This window comes from Heliconius melpomene, chromosome 4, assembly GCF_056956725.1.
Source record: "Heliconius melpomene rosina isolate 202511_hmr_F chromosome 4, ASM5695672v1, whole genome shotgun sequence".
In the NCBI taxonomy this organism is placed as follows: Eukaryota; Metazoa; Arthropoda; class Insecta; order Lepidoptera; family Nymphalidae; genus Heliconius; species Heliconius melpomene.
Window position 1 is genome coordinate 2975976 of NC_140392.1, and position 23336 is coordinate 2999311.

The 23336-nt window shown below is 32.2% G+C and overlaps 1 protein-coding gene and 1 pseudogene across 2 annotated transcripts; one reads left to right on the top strand and one right to left on the bottom strand.

The window, feature by feature from the left end:
• Positions 1-10222: 10222 nt before the first annotated feature.
• LOC146539427 (uncharacterized) lies at positions 10223-12790 on the top strand (annotated as a pseudogene). Its single transcript, XR_014877973.1, has 2 exons — positions 10223-10262; positions 10406-12790. The product of XR_014877973.1 is annotated as an uncharacterized LOC146539427 (transcript).
• A 1375-nt stretch (positions 12791-14165) lies between these two features.
• LOC146539428 (ubiquitin carboxyl-terminal hydrolase 3-like) lies at positions 14166-23091 on the bottom strand. Its single transcript, XM_085208309.1, has 10 exons — positions 22804-23091; positions 21364-21508; positions 20851-21166; positions 19968-20309; positions 19504-19652; positions 18840-18954; positions 18371-18502; positions 17865-18007; positions 15931-16077; positions 14166-15243 (listed from the first exon to the last, which is right to left on the bottom strand). Exons 1-10 carry the CDS (start codon positions 22892-22894, stop codon positions 15087-15089), a joined length of 1737 nt encoding a protein of 578 aa, XP_085064435.1. The 5' UTR covers positions 22895-23091; the 3' UTR covers positions 14166-15086.
• Between the last annotated feature and the right edge of the window lie 245 nt (positions 23092-23336).

Consider the following 23336-nt stretch of genomic DNA (forward strand, 5'->3'; position numbering starts at 1 on the left):
TCTGTTGAGTCGTTTTTGACTTTTGTTATTGTATATTAACGCGATCCAATTTCTTTTATCTTTCGTGTATTAACTTTACTACGCTAAACACATTTTCTATGTCCAATAAATTCTATTCTCATTTTTATTTCTTCGCTATGTTGTCGAGGCATAGCCTCCAGAATTCGGCGAAGTAGGGGACAACCTTTCTTAAGCCTTAACAGGCTCCCTCTACCTACCCTCCTATATGCTGGATACTGAAAAAACAGGAATTATATTATTATGATATTATTTAAGACTTTTACACCAACAATTCCAAATAAATACTTAATAACTTAATAAATAACGTTTTATAATCTTCTTACATTATAAAAGCTATCATTGTTATTTACGATACTCAAATTATTGAAGAGCACGATTCATGTCAAGAAGTCTCGAGATGAGCTTATTTGTTTCCTCGTTTATTTGTCTGGTCTGTTTGCTTTTACATTCTTTTACCTATGGAGTGCCACGACCTGATCCTTGGACTCTTGAGGGTCTTTCTGTATTTAGTATATAAACTGCCCTTAGTTAAAAAGAAGACCAAGATATCTTGTATACTTATTATAGGAGGTATGTTTATTTTATACAAAGAAATTACGTCGCTCATAAAATAATAATGAATATTACTTTACACATACCAAAACCCATGAGTTATCTTATATCTTTAGGTTCTATAACCAGCATGCAGTAGACGGTAGTAGCAAGTAGCAAATCTAAAATCAACCGGCAACCCTTACACAAGAGCAATTTCCCAGCACGTAGCCTGAGTAACTGACATACGTCGTATTAGGTTAGTGTTCAAGTGGAGGCACTGCCATAGAGTAGTCTGGTGTGGGGGAGTTTGGAAAAGAAGAAAAGGTTTTTTTTATATGCAACTATTACTTAAATATTTAAAAATTATGTGAAGAAAAATAATGAGGTAGTTGCTACCAGAAATGTGGAGCGAACATAAATATTATTGTTTCTCTCTATACATGTATGTAGAAACCAGATATTATTATAATATTAAACAATGTTTCCAGAATTCGGCGGAAAGTGGGGAGTGTTTTAACACTAGGTTCCCTCTGCCTAACCTACTATTGGCGGAATACAGCGTAAAGCTGAAAAAAACTTAAGAAACTATTATACCTAATTTTTAAACAACACTTATCTAAAGTCTTCTTATTAAGAAAAAAACAAAAGAAATCAGAATCAAACTGAAACAAATAACCTGTGGCAGAAGAGTAGGCACTATGCAAATTCGGCACCAACGCCGCCGCCTCGGGCGCGCTGTTTGTGCGGTAATGTTTATTAGGTACGCCGTACGCCGTACTCTGTACGCTGTACGACTACCGGTGAGTACGCTATGTGGGGTAAAATGGGGGTAAAACGGGGTAAAATGAGGGGTGAATAAATTTATTGTTTTGTGTATCGAAATGTTTATATAGATGTATGTGGTGTTGTCGATTCAGTGTTACTGAGAACTGGGGTGTTATTTCGAAGATTACTGGAAATGCTGAATTTTCAGTTTTGATAGCTTTGATACGGATCGTGAATTTAAGAGTGTTAAGCTAGTAAGGGCTGATCGTGACGAAGAGTCGCGATAGGTTGTGGGTTCTATTCCTACTCGAAGAAATGGAAAATTTAATATTTTAAATTCCTCGCTCTTTGAGTTTTGCGTGAAAGTTAAACAAAAAAAAACATTTTCCATTATTTTTCACATAATAATATAAATTATAAAACAAACGATAAAAAATATGTAGTACTAATAGTTCCTATAAAGTAACTTAATGTTTTCTATATATATAACTAATATTCTCAACAAAAAGACCTGTATTCATTGTATGTACATTACATGTAATTAAAAACAATGATTAGAAAAATCATTTGTATACAAATATAATGGAGAGCTAAGACAATAGGAACACGTTCAAAACTCAAGTCCACACCTATATTTACTTATTTACCATATTGCCTCAAAATTACCATAAATAAAGAACTAACGTGTTCTAGAAAGAATAAGAAGATAGGGGTCCAAATATATTGGTATTTAGTTGTCAATATCCTTTGTTAATTTCATTCGATTGATTCACACCGAAAGCGATACCTCGTAGTATTGTTTGGGTGATTTTATAACGAGGCGGCAAACGTAACTCTTTGTGTTACGGCCATTGTGGGGGGGTTCATTGGGAACCTCGAGAAGAAATGAAAGGCACCGCGATGACTAGGCGCGAGCGTGGACAGGGTGTGTGTTGTGAGTGAACGTAACTTACTTAGATACATGTATAAGTTTATTAATTTATATTTCTGTTTTTCAATTTTTTTTAATTTTGTTATAAATATGATAGATGAATAAAATAATTCAGATAAAACTTCTGTTTAAAAAGAATGCTGTTTATTTAATATATAGAATCCTTTTTTGGCAGTAGCGGCAAGGGTGTGACTGTAAACGCGGGTTCGATCTCCACTCGAAGGAACTAACAACACGTAAGACCTCCAGAATTCTGTGGAAAATGGAGAACGGAGTGCCTTTACACTAGATTCCCTCTGATGAAATAAAAAGTGTTTATATATATCTAACTAGCGGCCCGCTCGCGGTTTCACCCGCGTTATCTATGTTATTATTAATTTCTGTCTCCATGACTACGTCCTAGTGACGTCTATGCAAAATTTGAGACTCTTAGCATTTGTAGTAACGAAGTTCCATACAAACTTTCAACCCCAAAAACAACCCTTTAGAAGTCGAATATTACAAATTCCTGTCTTAGCGAGCACCTACGTCCTATAAGTGACGTCCATGCAAAATTTGAGATTCCTAGCACATGTAGTTTCTGAGATTTCGTGATGAGTGAGTGACCTTTCGATTCTATATATATAGATGAATTAATACTCATTATGGGATTAAAACATATCGCTTATAACTTAAGGCATAACCTAGTTGCGATACACACGCCAGTCTTTGAGCTGTCCAAATGATTGTTTTATATTTGTAAAATACCGAATAGTGCCCCTATTGACTGCTCCGGTCTGACGTAATGTGGTATTTCAATTATTTTATAGGCGCTTTTGTATGGAACAATGCTAGGCGCGAAGTTCAAACAGAGTAACACGTGGATGTATTATATATTTTGCAATATACAAATATAATACCTACTTGTTTTGAGGTGAATTTTATGTTTTTTAGCTTCAAGCACGTACTGTTACTGTTAAGACACTCCGTTCCCCAGATGCCTCCGAATTCTGGAGGCATTGTGTCCATGCGAACTTAAAGCCGCGTCTTGCCTCGTTGGGAGCGAGGGAAATGAAAATATTTAATTTCCTCGAGTGGAAATCGAACGCACAACCTTTCGCGCTTACAATCGCACGCTTTAATTTCACATTTTAATTTTGGAAAATCTCAAGGAAATGAAGCTGCCAATTCAGTATTTACTAACAATAATTATTTAAATTTGAAAAGAACCCTGTCTACTTATAGTAAACTTTGAGATTTTGAATTTTACAACCCTAAAATTTAAAAATCTGTTTTTCATTTCTTTTTGTAGCAATTTTGGCGAATCCTTCCTCAATGCTCTTCTACACATCTTAGAAACTTAATAGTGATTTTTAGGATTCGTTTTACCATAGTTTCGCTGTGTGTCTGTCGGTCACTCACTCATACCTACCTCCTCAATAAGGTCTTGAAGGATTTTCGCGATTTTACGAAACTATTTAATCAGATTTCTGGCGTATACTTATTTAATATTATCATTTTTTTGGAAACCCCACGTTTCGAACAATCTACATTAATCCCGTGGACCTGTGACCGCAGGTGTCTACAAGAATACCTACGTAAAAACAGTTTCTAGGTACAAAATATTTAAAATATTTAAAGTACTTAAGAAACTTTCCAAAAATATAAAGTAAAATTCCAGAATTACAAAATATGACAGTATGTCGGACATACTGGGCGCTAGCGGTGCGACGTGATTAGAGGCGGCGTGCTGATTACAGACCCGCTAATGCACGCGGCCAAATGCTACTGGCGTGTCACGCTGAAGTGAATTTTGTGTAAAAATATCTTTAGGCAAGAATAGAGTGATATGTCTCTATGTTTTTTTTAGGTTCACGCTGCATCACGATTGTACCTAACAGGGTAAGAAGGCATTTTCCATCGAATTATAAGTATTGGGCAGCGAAACCTAATTAGGCACTATATCTCAACATCAAAGCGAAGAAATGAAAATATCTAATATTTTATTAGATACTTTCATCTCGAGTGGTAAGCAAATCCACAACTGCGCCACGACTGGCATCTAAGTTCTCTATTGAAAATGTATAAAAATAATGAAATTTATTATTTTAAAATCGGGCTTAGATATCTGTTATATAAAATTTTAGTGATTATATTGCTCTCCTAATATTATATTATATTTAAAGTGTATGTATGCCCTCAAGGTTCAAGGTATGTTAATTATTAACATGACTATACCTAGACAGTCTACGGTTTTCATTTGATCATCTGTAAATTCAAAGAGTTTGCCAAAGAAATTGAATTAAAAAAAACTATTTTTAGTATATTTGTATTTTTCTTAGTTTTATAACAAAATCATAACCAAATAAAAAAATACAAAACACACCATATTTGAATTAAAAAAAAGCTGTTATTCCTTAATGCTGACGTGTAAATACCGATAGCATCAGACGCGGCCCCGATAGAACTGAGTGATGAAATAATTGACACTCGGACAGAAAAACTTTTAGAGATCCTCTTCAACATAATTATGGTTACAAATTTAAAAATTAACACGTTTCAACCATTGACGTGTTCCCTTTTGCGGTGCGCCTTCAAACGGCTTCTCACCGCTACGTATCTTCGCTGCTTTTGAAGAGCTTGAGGAGTTGAACTAGTTTTGGTTTAATTGTTATATGGTTAGAAAATTTGTATTTGAATATTTATATATTGAGATCGTCAATTTTAGTATTTTTACCTTTTAGTGTAATTGCAGTTGGTAATACTTAACTGAAATATTAAGGCCAATCCAAAGTTCGATTTCACTCCAAGAAATGAAATATTTAATATTTGCATCTTCTCGTTCTGGTAACGAAGCAAAGGACGGCGTTGATCAATGCTTCTAGAATTTAGTGGAAAATACGGAAGTATTTTATCGCTAGATTTCCAGGTTTAATCTGCATGCCCTGCTATGTGCAGGAAACTGGGTAAAGCTAAAAACAAATGTGTTTCCTATAGATTGTGGTCCGTTTTCCACTTCGTTTCACAATTTATCAGCTACAAAAACATTGTACATACCAACCTGCCAAAAAAAACTAATATTTTTCTATAAAAATCTTATTCGAATCCCTTTCACCAGCGAAGTCAAAATAAAGAAGTTAATATATATTTGGGTTATTACTCAAAGTGTGGAATTAAATAGTAATTTTGTGTGAAAACGTGACAATTAGGTGGGTGACGTATTACGTGGTATTAGCCTCTTATTGTTAGATAACAGAGCGCCGGCGTTTCCTAAAACATTTGTACGAAAGTGTCAAATCATCGCTTCCATTTAGGTTTTACTGGTGTTCGTAGCATGTGAATATTTTGATAAATATATTTATAAATTTGGGAATTTGTTTATTATTAATATAATATAACATGTGAGACCTTCGTGGCGCAGGGCCACAAGTGTTTGCGAAACGCGACGGTTGTGGGTTCGATTCCCACTCGGGGGATTGAGTTGTTATTTATTAATCTTTTCATTCCTTCGGTCTGGTGCCAAGGCAAAAGTGTTACGTTGAGTTTGGCCACTTAACACACAATGCGTTGAATTTTGCGGAAATTGGGTAGCGGAGTGTCTTAGCTCTAGATTCCGTGTCTGTCCTGGATATACTTATGGAATAAACAAAGGGATTTTCTTAACAGTTTGCCGTTTTAAAACGATTCTTTGATATAGTCACTAAAAAAACATTTTTTTTATTTTGTATTATTTTATGCCTGAATTATATCTTTGATTATACCATTTCATTATCTTCATTAAAATTCACAATATGTCCATAGATTTTGAAAGTTACTATCGACGATTCTTATATAAAATATTTACCAACACACAAATGTTTAGCACCTCTGTCCCAGCGGTTACATTTGGGTGCATGTTTGTTTGCGGCACTCCGGCCGCCGCGATATCAATCGCAATAACTTCACTTAGTAGGAAGTCGGTTAAGATAAGATCTGAGTTTACCAAAAAACTTACAAATTTCAGTCGGAACCTAAAACATGTTTGTATCGTGTACTTACTTAATCATTTATTTACTTTCAGAATATGGATTTCAATTTTGACTATTTTTTTGTTTTTTTTTATTGAGTTTGTGGTGTATCCTGCATATAGCAGGGTAGGCCGTGGCAACCTACTGTTAACAAACTCCGTACCCCACGTCCACAGAATTTTTGAGGCATTGCGTGTTGAATGGCAAATGGAACTTAACGCCGCGCTTTGCCTAGACCTAGAAATGAAAATATAAATTTAAATAAATATTTCCTTTCCTCGACTTTGGATCGAACTCACAACCAGTCAATTTTGCAGCACACTTTGTGAACCTGCGCCACGACTGGCCTCGAAAGATATCCTTTGGCTACAATTTAAAAATTTAAAACGAGCGAAGCCGCGTATTACAATAGGTACACATACAAAAACACACGCTTTCGTGATTATGCGGGCGAAGCCGCGAACGGATACGTTCCTATTTTTCTAAAATAAAAACAGGTATTATATATAAAAGCAAAATATAAACATACCTAATATTTAATTATAATAACCGAAGTCTACTCTGTTAGACAGTTCTTTAGCAAAGCGTTAATGCACTTGTAATTTGCAATTAACGTCGCTCGATAGCGTGTTATTAATATTTTTTATTCCTTTCTGAATATTTATAGGGTAATTTCACTAAAAGCCTCGCACTTAGGTACCTACAGGGAGCCTTGTACTTTAAACGTTGTTTAATATACAAATAAAAATTAAAGTTATTGTTTATTGCTTTTGTCATATGCAAACATTTTTAATTCATAGAGTAACTTTATATTTTTCTATATATATAACGATGCAAAGCGCGGCGTTGAGTTCCGCCACTCAACACATTCAGAATTTGGTGGAAAGTGGGGAACGGTCTAAATGGGGATGAGCGGAATACAGCGTGAAGTCTTGACTCCCATTTTCTGGCGTTTTGTTATTTCTGTCTTGCGAAAAGAAAAACATCTACATCTTCTGGGTTTATATCATGTTTTTTTTATAGAAAAAAACCATTTCTTATCATTTCACTCATATCTACAAAACAACTATATAAAGGTTGCACATGCAAACATACAGCCATTGGCTGGCACATTTCTATACATAATAAGACATGTGGTATAACTTTAAGTGGTATGTTAGAAGGCTGGCGGCTTCGCCCTCTAATTACCCAGTACGATCGAACGATAGCGCCCGCTTTCATCTTTATCCATTAAGCAAATACACACCTTCGGTACTATAATAATATACTACGGTATTTTCCAACTCTAAAATCAATTAAAATATTTTGATAGACAAAAACCATTTCTAATTATGCTGTAATTGTTTTTGGTGTTTGTAATGGACGTTTGTGTGTAATGCGAATGTTGTTTGGTGTTGTTTTTGAGATTTGTGGGGTTTTAATTTATGTGTAATTGTTTTTTTTTCTTTGGTTTGATGGTGAGAGCGATTTGTTCGCTAAGAAAATTGGATTATTAACGTTTCTAGAGTTTCTTTTAACTTAACGTTTTCAAGTATATTTTATTTCATTTTTTATTAATTAGCGTCACCCTGTATCCCCCACTTAGCAGGATAGGCAAAGGCAACCTAGTGTTAGACTGAATTACCATCTTTAACTAGACACTGCGTGTCGAGTGGCGAAACTCATAATTACTTTGCCTTCCTACGAAAGCCAAGAAATAAAAAAAAAAAAATTCTTTTCCGCGAGTAGGAATCGAACCCAAACCGTCGCTTTACAGTCACACACTTGTGCCTCGACGGCCTCAACGTATCTCAACGTATTTTATGTACCTATAGAAAATTGAAAAAAAAAATCGCATATTCTAATCACTTCAAAGCCACATTAGGTACATTCCACTACCATCTAATTCATCCATAGTGAATTAACACATGCAATAAACGTACTCTATTAAACTAATACCAAACTTTAATTAAGTAATAATTATTCAGCAATTTGGTGAAATTTGAAGCGTGATTGAAATTATCACGGCCACGGCTGAAATTAGATGAAATATAGAGAGGAGAGAGGAGAGAGGTAACTATATGACGCGAACGAGGGCCCACTTTGTAGGTGGCTAATTTGCGAATTACCGACGAGCGGCACTCAGGCGCACGGCCCAATTAATTAAGCTTTGTACGTTTGAAGCTTCGAAACGTGAAAATACGTTTAACAAATCTACTTAAATAGATTTTGGAAGATTGTTTTTTGATTGATTCTTAAGCGAAATATACCTACTAATTATCTACTTGTAATTATAATATAATCATTACTTCTAATAAGAAAATTACTTTAAAATAGATATTTGCATTGAGGAATAAAATTAATTAAAAGCATCTATGTATAACATTTTCTATATGATAATTAATAAACGACACACTATATAGGTGTGCCAGTAAACGCGACAAGTTGCATTTTCATTTCTGCACTCCGGTGTCAAGGTAAAACGCGGCGTTGGGCTCCGCCACTCAACACGCAATGTCTCCAGAATTTGACGGAAATTTTAGAAAAGATTGTATTAACACTAGGTTTCCTCTATCTAGCCTGATGCGAACAGAATACAGCATGAAGCGTATTTAATTTAATTCTTCAACTGTGTAGGTCTCCACCTACTGGAATACCCAGGAGATAGGTACCTATATTCCGTCTACGTCTCAATCTAAATATATTCGATTTCAGTATATCTTTAGCAAGCCTAATATTTCCGCCCTTTTTGAACTTTACTAGATAAATCCACTACCCCAGCATAATAGCAGCTCCATAGCAAACACAATTATCTATCCTATAACAAAATTGGCGACCTAATTTGCAAAACTAGGTGCACAAGGGGAGGTTCCCACCACTAGGTAACGTTGTTCGGACGTCTAATGGAGTAAGTGCTTTGGTAAATGGCCCGCGCCTCGCAGCTTTTAATACAATTTCCATCCCCTTTGTGAGAGAATTGACGCAATCAATTCATTTACACTTTGTTTCGCTAACATTCTACTCGTAGCTATCCAAAACGCCGGCTTTTAGCGACAACCTAATTGGCCTTTTATCAGACTTGGTTGGAAAATATTTTTTGAACCGTCGTTTTAATGTTGGTATTTTTTTTTTAGGATTTTTTCGCGGTTCCCTTTGTTGTGTGTGGAGTGGGGATTAGTTTAGGTTGCGCAATAGACAGTAATAAAATAGTAAAAGTTACGGTAGCTTAAATTGCATCTATTTTATGTTATCTTAAAATATTATATAGATGTAGTGTCAAAATATTAAATTACTTAATGATAAAACTCGATTGTAACTAAATCACATCAACAAAATTATGTCCCATATTGTTTTCTCTTTATTAAAAGTAGTAAAACCTACCCGGTATAAATAAAATATCAAATATATAATTTACATATACCTAGATAATAATTAATAAGACTTACAAACAGTTCTATTACATTAGGTATGTTATGTGATTTCTAATTTATTGTTATTGGTCTGGTTAAAATAAAATATTTACGACATTCGGCCGCATCGGGTAAGCATAAGCAGAATGTAAGGCAACCAATATGATGAAAATAAAAAAATAATCCATAGAAAAAACTAAAAACTAAATTAATATTCTAAAAAATCTCAATAATCTCAAAAGGTATCCTAATTCATTTTAATTATCTACAATTTTATAATCGATTAATTGCTTACCGAAATCGTTAATTTATAGATAAATTTCTGAAAATCGAGAGATTTATATGAATCATATACCTAAGCACTAAAGAGGTTTTATACATTTTATTTCATTGTTATGTTGTTTATGGCATATTGTATAATGACAAATTGCACTTTAAATAATATAATACGTAAATATTACATTTTTAAATATTAAGAAGAAAATAAAATACAATTAATCGATTTATTTATTTACCGATTCGGTCATAGTAAGGAACGATAATTGTTTACTGAAGTATTGCAACAATTACATATTTATTACTAGAAAAATTCGAATATGTTTAACAACGCCACTTACAAAAATAGTATTTTTAATCGTAAGTTTCATATAATATTACCTACTAAATTTCATAGAGTTTGTGTACTTAATTTAAGTAAAATATCTTACAATTTCACATTATTTTTAATATTTTAAAAGGTTTCTTTTAGTAGGTAAATTTTAATTCATTTATTGTTTTAGATATAAACCGCAACATTGTTTATCCAACTTTATTTTACAATCCAATTACGTTACATCATAATGAAATCCCACAGACCGGTGTTGAAATTATAGAAATAACTTCTGGTGATGAACTAAATGCTGAAGAACTTAATTCCATTAATCAAAACACAACTAGCAATATTTATTATACTATAGATAATTATTTCAAGAATAATAGTACTTCTGAAGAAGTGGATTGTGTGAGACAAGAACAGAAACGTAATTTTAAAAGATGTACAAATAGTGAAACAGCTTTTGATCGGGCATGTTCCGAGTTTTATGGTATAAATTGTGATAACCGAGGCAGTGTGTATTCTTCTAATAATTTTTTCTCCTTTTACTCTAGTAGTTCCTCTGAAACACCAGACGGCTTAAAAGTGACTCAATTTAATGATACAAGTGACGAATGCTGCAATAGCGACGAGTCTTACGACAGTCATAAAGCTTATAATATTATTAAAAACGATAATAAAACTTGGATCGGTTTCCAAAAAGATATGCAGTATTTGTATCGAAATAATGAATCTAATGTTACTCCAAGCCAAGAAGAGACGAGTTGTGATAATTCTACAGACGAAGATGAACTGAGTTACAATAATACCAATAATCGAAGAGCTACAATGCTCCCTACATAAATGCCACGGTTGAATTTACCATCTTCGCCGACACTACCGACAGTTACTGAGGTATTTGAACCTAGCAAAACTCCTGTAAATCTTTCAGGAGACAATGATGCAAGTTCGTTATTTCAAAAAACAGTAAATAATTGGTTTAATGATGAGATTCAAACAAAAGAAAATAAAAACATTCAGCAGGGTAACAGGTTGAGTACTATATTTGAACGAGAAAAGAGAAAAATAAAACTAAAGGAAATACAAGAACAAGATATTTTAGAAGACAAATATTTTAAATTTGTTAACTTAGAAACAACAAAACGTTATAAATCACTAGAAAAAATAGATAAGATAGCAATTCAAACTTTTTTAAACGATGATGATACTGCAATTGAATTACAGAAACCACAGATAAAAACCAGTTCTGCATCACCACAGAGTACAAAAGTAAGTGATCCCAAAGAAAAAAATCAGGAAAATTGCAATGAAAATAACAACGACAGTGACGATTTTGAAGTATATGACTGTGATTTAAATACAACGCCTGAACAAAAGGACGATTCAATTAAAAAAGAAATTATAGGGAATAATGTGTTAATAAAAACAAATTCTAATCCCTCAGATCGATACTCTACAAACTGTGTGCCACCTTTACGTTTTTCTTTCATAGTTGAATCCGATCCTGAAAGTAGATCATGTTTAAAACGTATTTTAACATTTATTCGATGTTGTAAATAATAATTACTGTGTAATAACTAACAATAAAGAATATTATAAATTATCGAATTTATACTTTAAAACTTTCTGTAATCTAATTAAAATTTCCATAACAATATTTAACATTACATTTAATTCTTAATATTTAATTTTTCTGCTTGATTTCTGACAAAAACCTAAATACAGTTTAATATTTTAAAAACAATTTAATAAATATAAGGTAAAAAAAACCATAATAAATAAAACAAACGACATTACATTGGCGAATTTATTAAATTCAATCACTTAACTTCCAGTAATTGAAGTAATTTAAAATAATCTTAAAAATAAACCTGTTGTTGAACATTAGGTATTTGCAAGAGACGACACGACACAAAATCCATTTAAAAAAAAGTTATATTTACACACATTTTACTATCACATTGAAACACGAGCCGTTAAAGAAGGCGTAGTAGTAAGAAAAAAACATGAGGAATGTTAAAATATCTTATTGAATGTATTCCTTAGCATATACATATTCCTTTTAAGCGTACGGACTTAGTACAATAGTCCAAGCTATATCGTTCAACTATTATTTTTTTGATTTGAAAAAATAATAATGTATACATAATAATTAATAATGCCTGAGAAATAATAAATAGTGCATATAAAAATAATAAATAGTGTGTATAAAATGCCTGTTTTTATTTTTTGCTGTCATTTTCTTACTTTATGAGATCTGTTATGAAAAGAGGACCAGCTCTGTGCAGAAATCATAACTTCATTACACTTGTTCGTTCATCATTTATTAAAGTAACTATCATGTTAGAAACAAACTTTATATTCATATTTGTTTAACTTTTATTAATTAATTTTAAATTTCATTTAACAAGGTTACATACAAACGCCAAATTGCTGGAGGACTGCGTCATTCATTATTACTGTTTCCTTTTAAACTAATGAAGGTGTCAATACATTTTTATTAAAATGTTTTAAATAAAGTTAAATATGTCTATAGTCCAAAAAAATATGACAAAATAACACAATATATATATATATATATATATATATATATATATATATATATATGTATATATATATGTGTGTATATATATATATATATATATATATATATATATATATATATATATATATATATATGTATATATATATGTATATATATATATATATATATGTATATATATATATATATATATATATATATATATATATATTTAATTAACGTTAATATTGAATGACTGCAGATTTTCATACACACCTAATATACTGGCCAAAACGACTAAAAAGTAAGCCCAATACTGTTATTACTTTAATGCCGTAACTACTAGCGTAAATTCGAAAGTCCTTCAAAGTTTGCCTTCTCTTTCTAATTGGAAAGAAATAGCTAGATGATAATGTAAGGAATTTCGGATACGATACGGATTTAAGAAGAATACTATATAGATTTAAAAAATATTTCAGAATATTTGTTACTTTCGGAAAATTTTAGTTACGGATATTTAAATTTTTGAAAAATTATATTTCGAAAGAATCAGTTATTGACAGTTTCAAAAAAAGCTTTCCCTATCGTTACTTTGTTAGTTACGTTGTAGTATCGGTAAAAGGTCAAGACCGTCCTGATCAAATAATTATAAAAATCTAAAATATATAAGGATAAAAGAAATAAAGTAATTTTCACAAATTATCCTCGAAAATACGACGTGTCCAACGTACCTACCTACTAAGCGCTAGTGTGTCGGCACGGCCATGTAAATTAAAAAAAACTATCAAACAAGTGTCATTTAAACTCCGCCCATATCCGAAATTATCCAAAAATTAGATTCAGTTACAGTTACATATACTTTGATTATTATCATTTCCGATATCCGATAGTCTCGGTTACGATTACGGACCATAACATCCTTAACAAAATGTAGGGAAAATAAATTTTCATTGTTATTGATGCTACCTTAAATATTAACATTTTGAAATTGTATGATAGTATAATAAGACCTTTGATTTCAGCGTTTACTAGACACTACCACCACGGATGTACCCGTGACAACGGATTAGTGCAGTGTTCGAAACATCGGGTCTCCATTGCTTGAAGAAAGTGTATAATTGCCATAATTTTGTAAATAATACCATAATATAATGTAAAAACACGAAATAGGTAAATTCATTAAGCTTTTCGCATATTTTACTATGACATTTTTTGCATTAATGTAAAAAATGCCACAATGGACAATAGACAATACTTGTCCCGATCGGGACATTCAATTTTTGGGCTAAAAATCGGGAGGTCCCGTCAAAATCGGGGCATCTGGCAACGCTGGTACTAGTCGAGACTTATCAATATATCGATATAAACTTAACTTGGGACGTGACTTTTTTCGCCACCAGTGTTATAGGCGGAACTTTATTATGGAATTTACATAAACATTAAAAATTAATCAAAATGAAGTTGAAATAATTTTAAAACATTTTTAACATACTTTAACTCAGTATTATAAGTAAAATAAAATAGGTCACAGTCAGTAGTGCCATAAGGTAAGTTAGGGTAAGCCAAGGTAAATATTTAGAAACATAAAAATTCTGTGTCAGCGGGATTCGATCCGCATTTCTTTATTTCCACATAACATTTAAATCTTTATGTTGAGTGTTTCATATCTTTCTATTTTTAAATATTTTCTCAATACTTTCAAGTGTAAATTTAGTGTACTACACTAATACAATATCTTAGCAGTACTATATACGGGTAAGGTAAAATAAGGTATAGATAGTAAGGTAAACCATTCACGAGTTGACGGGTACTAACTAGGGCTTCCATCTTGCATAAAAAAATGCTTAAATAATTAAGTTAAGTCTCGATACTTTTAATAACACACTAACACAGTAGATAGCCCTGTATTACAATAGGTAAAGTAAAGTGAAAGTCGTTCACGAGGGCAACTCCTGTGGCATTTAAAACAGCATGTAGTGCATAATACTTTTAAAAAAGTTTATAACAAGGTAATTACATCTCAATACTTTCATCTCAGAGTAGTACTAAAGTAACGTAAAATGAACCGACCAAGATGAACCAATCAGCGTAAACTCACTTCATATGTAGAATAGTATATATTAAAATGACAATACAATGTCAACAGTTTGAGCCCAGCAGTTCTCCAGGTGAAATGAAACCTGGTCACGAGGGCAACGAGAACTCACATCGTATGTAGAACAGTATATATTAAAATGACGGTAATAACATATCAACAGCTGGAGCCCAACAGTTCTCCTATTAATATGACAGTAATTAGGTGTCAACAGTTTGAGCCCAGCAGTTCTCCAGATGAAGTGGAACCCGGTCACGAGGGCAACGTGAACTCGCGGCGGATGTAGAACAGGATGTAGGGCTTGCACGCGGCCACGGCCCCCGCGTCGGTCGCGCGGACTGTCTGGTCGTTAAAGTGCCACCACTGCTGAGAGTTGATGGCGAACGCCGTGTAGTGTCCGGAACCGGCGCTGGAATATATAAATAAACATATTATATATTCGTAAATCCATACGAATATTAAAAGATAAACATAAAACTCAAAAGTTGATTTGATTAGGGAACTAGTGATCCCAATTTAAAATATTTTTGAGTTAGATAATCCATACAGAATAGTCCATTTATGGAGAATTAATCATTTCTTTATAGCCTACCTGTACCTACAAATGTAAATATGTCATTTGTATATACACAAGTCTTGACTATACTCAACCATGCGACCGAAACCGCTAGTCACAGCTAATGTAATACAGACAGAAATATTTTTAAAAAATCTATTGAAAATATTGTCATAGGTAACAATAATTATATGTTCATTGAAAATAGTCTAATAGTACCAAAATAGTTCAATTTTAGTATATATATTGTTACCATACAAGTGTAAAAGTGGGTAGATTTAGGTGAAAAACAGACAATAAAAGCAGTGGAATTGTGTCAAACGGGAACAGTTGCTCGTAGGCGGAAGCCTTGATTGGAAGGTATCTAGTGTGTAGTGTAGTGTTGTTATTGAGTGATACATGTCACTTATTGTAATTACGTGCAACCTCTGTCCGAATACGTTAAAACATATAGACGGTACGTATTTTTATCGTGTTTATTTTAAAAACGTTAACTGCTTCCGTTTTCTAACAATATATATATATACATATAAAAATTACCCAGAACCATGATGTACTATAACAGCAGCCAAGTCATACAAGAAGCTACCGCGACCGGAGCGTCTCGTGTCGGGAATATTTGCTAGCACGAACCGAGACATGTCCAAGGCGCTTAGGGGGAACGATATTGTTGTGTCCACTTTTGTTCTGGAATAGATTGGTTATGGCTAGTATTGTTTGTATTTAATTAAATCTACAAATACTACATATAACATTTTAAAAAGAATGGTGAAGTTAAATGTGTCATATATATATATATATTTTTTTAAATTAACTATAAATGTAATCTGTTAGTGTAGCTGCTACACTACATATTACACTTATTATCAACTAGCGACCCCCTTGCGGCTTCGCCCGCTTTTACTACTGGATTATTCATATAATGTATGTTTGCAAAGCACTTAAGATAATGTGAAAATTAATTAAACTCTAATGCAACCCGCATTTTCGTAGTTCCAATAAGGATTTTCCAATTGTTTTACTCGGCAAGGATTTTTTAGTAGGTATCGTAATTTTAAATCTGTGCTACTAATCTTTTCAAGTACTTATTAAAATATATTTAAATGACTATTCTTAGATAGTTAAATGACTATTTTTAAACGGAAGAAATTATAAACAAAAACCTACCTACTAATAACTACTACAAAAAATATGAAACCAAATATATCGCGCTGAAATAATACATTCAACTCCAATTATCCAATACGTGCAAACGCATCTAAATCTTCGTTGCTATGCCTCTATGGCAGCCGGCTTTTTTTTCGAGCTTGTGGTTAATGCTGAAGAGGGTATTCTGTCCCTGATGAAAAGCAAGCACTACGTGGCTGCCTGTGAGGAAAATTAAATAGAATGCATTGGCCAGGAATCGAACCCGGGCCGCCCACGTGGCAGGCGAGCATTTTACCACTGAACCACCGATGACTGCTCATGACGCGCTTGTATAAGCAAAACGTCGCGGGGCGCGTTTCGCAGCAAGGATGTTTTGATATTGTTACAACTTCTAAAGTACTTATTAAAATGAAAAAAACAGTAAAAGACAGTTTTGATCTACATTAAATGGCCAACGTAACTAATATACTTATTTATATGCTGAGAGTAAGGGATAAGTAAAACTTAAGTCGGCACAGCTGATGAGTCAACGGCGTGATGTGTCAACAATTAAATGCGTTTTTCTCTAAAACTATTCGCAATTTCGAAATAGTGTAAGAAGCAAATTTTATCTTCGTTTAACGTAGAAAATTAATAAAGTATTTTAAAGGATAAGGATTAATACCATTATGGAAAAATATCCCTCACAATAAAAAATATATTGAAATTACTATTTTTAGACAGAAATATGATCACTACACGTTATCCTTAAAGGATAAAAATATGCTCTCGCGGACTTTTTTGTAGATCTTATTAAGAGAAACAATACTCTAGTACATTATTTTCATGTGGTACTTACCATTAAAGCAGCGCATGCGCGAAAGTGTCTCAATGGGTAGGACTTTAGACACATTTATCGTATTTATGTTAATTTACATAAGAATGTACAAATAATAAACTATATATAAACCTTCCCTGAGAAATACTCGACCTCATGGTGAAAACCGCATAAAAATCCGTTGGGTGGTTTAGAAGAAGAGTTAGAAAGTTCAGACAGACACGAAAAGCGACTTTGTTTTATAAGATATAGGATACATTTAAAAAAAAAAATGGATGTTGCTGCTTTTGCTTTTATATGACTCAAATACTTTATAAAAAAAAAATATTATGTTTGCTATTTGAACCTAGTGGGATTTAAGCCTGCGCCTCTTGGAAGCCACACACTCTGACCACTAAACGATCAAACAATGTCAAAATTCTTATACATGTTACAATTTATTTATCGATAATTGAATTCGAATCCTGCAATGTTCAATTTTCATAAATGATCAACATACTCCACTTACCTAAAATAATTATGCCACCTAAACCTCTTCAAATGTAAACACAACACATTTGGTAGACGTCGAATCCAAAATTGTTTTGTGGACTTCTGCTTGCACTTGCACGAACTGCAGAAATAACGTTCAGTGTCCGCCAGTTCTTCTATCTGGAAACATTTTATATTTATTTATTGTTTATTATAGCCATACACAATGGGCAGGATAAAGCATGAAAGCTAAAATAGGCATGATGACAGTTAGTAAAAAATACTATAAATTATGTGTTTAATTAATTAAATCCTGTTAATAGATTATGAAAAACGTAATAATATTATTATTAGATGTAAGATTTATAATCTACAAGTCACAAGCGACGACATAAGACTTCGACACGTTTTACTACGATTTTTTAATTGATGATAAAACAATATACTAAATTGGTCTCGTAAATTGAGAGTTACTTAGGGAATGATGTCTTAATAGTACCCTTCCCTTTGCATAATATAATATTAAATCAACAATATACATACCTGTACAAAACTAGACAAGCAATCAGCCAAAGCGACGGGAGCATCATGACGTCCTGTTTCAGGTAATTCTAAGGATAAATCTAGAAATGGATCAAACTTCTTGCTCTCTGCACCGCAGGCGAGACAACGTACCTGGAAATAAAAGAATATTAGATTTTTAAGAACCTGGGAACCTAATGTTAAAGACGCCCACTGAATTCGTGAGGTATTGCGTGCGGAACTCAACGCCGCCCTATTATCGTTTTTCTAAAAAAAATTACATTTTGAGAAATCTTATACTCACTATAAAAATTTATTGAATCCAATATAAAAATTTGTACCTGCACTCTTTTAGAAGTTACTCAACAAAATGACATACTATTGATATACTTGTGATTATATCAACATTAATTATAGTCAATAAAAAAAATCAGTTTTCAATCACCATTTTCTATATAAAGCCTCATATTATTATATATTATGAACATACTTCGCTCTGCAAAGTGCCGCCAAACACCGCGGTGACTATGGAAGATGGCGCCCGTGGAACAAATCCACCTTCTGCACGATCCGGTGGCAGCAATTGTAATAACTCCGTGTGCAATCTGTAAAAATGACCGCGGCTTTAAAATTGTAAGATGCACACTAGGAAAGAATCTTTATATTATCATATTAACTAGAGAAACAAAAACTTTGTGTTTGTTTCTCATATTTATTCTCATTTCATCATATTTCTCATATTATCATATGACAAATGTTTATTTTCATAAATATATACCCAGTAAGAAGAAATTTAAAAAAATGTTAAAATGGGGGTTGAAAGTCTGTATGGAAAAGTCTTTAAATCAGCACCGATTTTTATAAAATTCTCTTAAAAATATTTTATTGAAACGTCATGATTTATTACAATTCACCCTCCAAACTGAAAATAATTTAATAAATATATTTAATAAATATTCGTATTGTAAGCCGCCTAAGTCCGTTAGTAGTTTATACAGAGCAAGAATGATATTTTTTTAAATAATGCATAGAAAATACATTAAATTAATAAACTACACATAACATATTCTACCCATGTGTTTGACAATATAAATATAAAAGCAACGTGCGATTTACGCGTAAATTGGTTCTATTTTAGTAATAATAAAATTTACCTGTCAAGCATATAGCGTAAAAATTCATGGGCGTCTTGCTGTTGATATCCTCTAAAACGTGGTACAACTTTCCAAATCACAAGAAATAAACATTCCGGTGATATTGCAGCTTTTGAGCCGCAACCACCAGTGTTCAAATTTATCAACACCTGAAAATTTATATTTTATAAGTATATTAATCATATAAATATTTTTTATTCTACAATTTACTTATTTTCACTATTGCAAAACCACATGTTGCATAAATAAATAAATTATATCACACAAATTTTGTACCATTCAAATTCAAATTTGTGTGTAGAAATCATTAAATTGAAACAGCAGTTCTGACATATTTTATATTTTATTCCCAATAACTTTATTGAAAACAATACACGACAATAGCAATAATCAAAAATCAATTTGTGCCACATAAAAAATACCAATATGATATATTTTATAATCTAAAAAAAAAGAAATATTACCTTTCTAAGTTCCTCAGCCATGACAACATCATGCATCTCCTGCCGCGTATAACTCCTTGAATGGTACACCTTCCTTCCATTACCTTTCATCTCTAAAGATGGTAACTGACTGAAGTAACAACTAAATTCTTGTATATTATTGAGACTTTGCAACACTGCGTTCATAAAACATGTGTTACCTAAGTTTTTTAAACCCACTATCTTTTTTTCTCTTTGAGTCTTGCCATTGCATGGAGAAGATTTTTTTTCTTTGCTCTTTGTTGTGTTTTCTGTGTTATTTTCTTCTGAATGAGATCGTTTTCGCGAACGAGGTCGCAAACTTCTTACTGGCTCTTCTGTACTCTGTAAATATTCAGTTAAAATTATATTTTATATTTTAATTTTCATTACCCTGATTGGGAATCAACCGTGTCACAGTGAGTGATTCATTTACAGTCAAACGCTGTTATACTGCGCTAACAGCCTCATAATGGCCTATGTATTTAATTAATATATTACATAATATCTGTTAGCTCACAATTAGGTTACACAAATACATATTCTATTGGTATTTTAAATAAAGTAATATTATTTAAGGTTATCATAGATTACTTACATTCAATTATTTGAAACATAATTGATATAAACAATTATTTAAGTTCAGAACTCAACAGCGCGTTTTGGCTTGTAACCAGGTCGAGAATATGAAAATATGAAACATTTTAATTTTTCGAATGGGAATTGAACCCATAACTAGTTGCGTTAACAGTTGCACGCCTGTGCTCCGGCACTGACACTGGCCTCTGGTCTTACAGAGTTACAGTGATCAAACTCAAAATACTGTCTAACACAATGGCCTCAAAAATTTTAAATAATTTTAAAATACCAGAAAACAATTAAATACCTTATTCAATTTAGAAGTTTTATATTCAGTCATTTCCGAAGCCCCTGCTTCCATATTAGCTGGTTCTGAAACACCTGGTTCCATATAGAGAGTTTCCTGTGATTCTTCCATAATAGGAGTTAATTCCCTTTTTTTACTTAATTCCAGTTCACTTGAAAGGGGGCTTGGTTCCTTGTGTTTATCAATGTATTCAATTTCTTCTACATTGCTATTTGGTTCAGTATTTTCTTTATGTCTAATTTCCATAATACTTTGTCTTATTTTATCTATAGTTTGAACATCCACTTCATTTGAAACATAGTCATCACATTTGTAACTGAAAATATTTAAAAAAGTATAATTAACTTTAGGAATTATAAAAACAAATTGTAAATAATCTTATTTTGTTGGTAAAATTAAGGTGGTGTGTAAGCTATATTGCTGTGAAGTTTCATCTAAATCTATTTATTAGTTAATGCATCAAAATTAAACAAACACTCATCCTTGCAAATTTTAAGCTTGAATAATATTTACCAATAAACAGAGTAAGCATCACAACTCATGCACAACTGGTGGTCCAAAGTTTCGGCATGCATCTTTGCATGACCATTTGCGTATCTGCCACAGTTTATTATGCCGCATTGTAAACATAACCAATTCTGCTCCTTGATTGAACATTCTGTAAAAATTTTAATAATATTTATATTTAATTTTTAGTAATTTATACTTATAATTTTTTAGTAACCTATACTTATAATAAAATCGTAACAGGATCTGTGTCTGTACTTGGAAGATATTTAAAAAATAATGTTATTGGGAACCTTTATTGACGTAATAGAACCGAAAACATTACTTTTTAAAGTTTTTATCTGTTTGTCTCTGTGTTTGTTTTCACTAATCTCAGAAGCGGCTTAACCGATTTAGATGCGGTTTTCACTATTAGATTCTGGCAAGCTCCCGAAAACATCGAAGGTTTATTTTATTACAATTGGTTCATAAATTAAAAAGTTATGTCAATTTAAAGCACTTAGTTAGGTGGGTTTTTCTTAAATATAAGTGTATTATTATATACAGAATAATTACACAATAAACATTTGTATAATTCAAGCGGGCGTAGCCGCACGGGCCCATTAGTTCACTTATATAATTTATCTATTTGTTGTATAAGAAGTATTTTATGCAGTTTTTTTTATATAGGAGTGCATTTTATTGTAGTAAAGTAATACATCTTATGATTACAGTTAAAGAATGGAGGGGCAATGAGCAATGAGGAATATTCCTACTTGGTTGTATATGTAATGTTAATAATAGCATATAAACAATATTGGATTATATCATTTACATAATATATTTAAGCATGTCAGTGAAAAATTATTTTAATGTTTTCATTGTATTTTTCAGATTAACTACAAGATGTGTTACAAGCAGTTTATTTACTTAACACTTAAAGTTTATTTTCATTTACGGTAACGGACAAGAATATATTGTCAGAATATTTTATTCGTAAGATACAATCGCGTCTACATTCGAACTGCTGATGTCAGAGATTAGTTCTACTACGCAAAAATAATTCTATGTCCGCATTAATGTAAATGTTTTGCTTCGTGAGTCATTATATACAGTATTGTATGTAAAATGAGGGTGGAAACGTGTCTGGAGCTGTAGATGTGGTAGTTTTAATAAAGTAAATAAAATAGGGGTCAAAACTAAGGATACGATTCTAATCAATGCATTATTATTTGTAGTGCAAAATTGATTGTTTTAAATTATTTAACGCATCGCAATCACGTCTTCACGGTCACCCATGCCGCGCCCCCTCCCGCTCTTCGCCTCACGAACAGCTGATTATTTTAGTTCGCTGTATTGATTTTTCAAGCTAACCTCCCACTATACCATACAATGCGGCATCCTTATATTATATGGCAAAATTAATAGAAATTCTTATGGTTTAACAAAAATTAATGCATATTTTACCTGAACAATCGAAGTTCTTTGTGATCGAAGTGCCTTCGCCGAAAAGATCGCTATCCAACTTGACGTTATCTAACAAATGGGAACATTCCATTATTCATAATAATTTTAATCTAATAATAATTCAATAAAACGGAATCTTTAATTCATAGAAATGTAACTGTGTCCTCAGCACATTTGATATGAATTACAAAATGGTACTCCCGAACGCGAACGAGAGCGATTTATCCATTTCACACATTGAGTAGGAGCGAACGAGCGAGAAAACATCACGCAAACGAAACACCGCAAACAACAAATGTTGCTATTCGGATACGCGTACTAGCACAGATTAAATATTTTGATCTAATAATACTATTTTACTTACTTCAAGTTTTATACAATATCTATATGAATTATAACACCCGTTATTATCGTTATCGTATCATGGAACGAAATCTTTAAAAGATTTTGATCATATTTAATATAAAATGTGATTAGATATATTTTAACACTAACGAAGTTTTTAAAATATAATAACAAAATGCAATGAAATC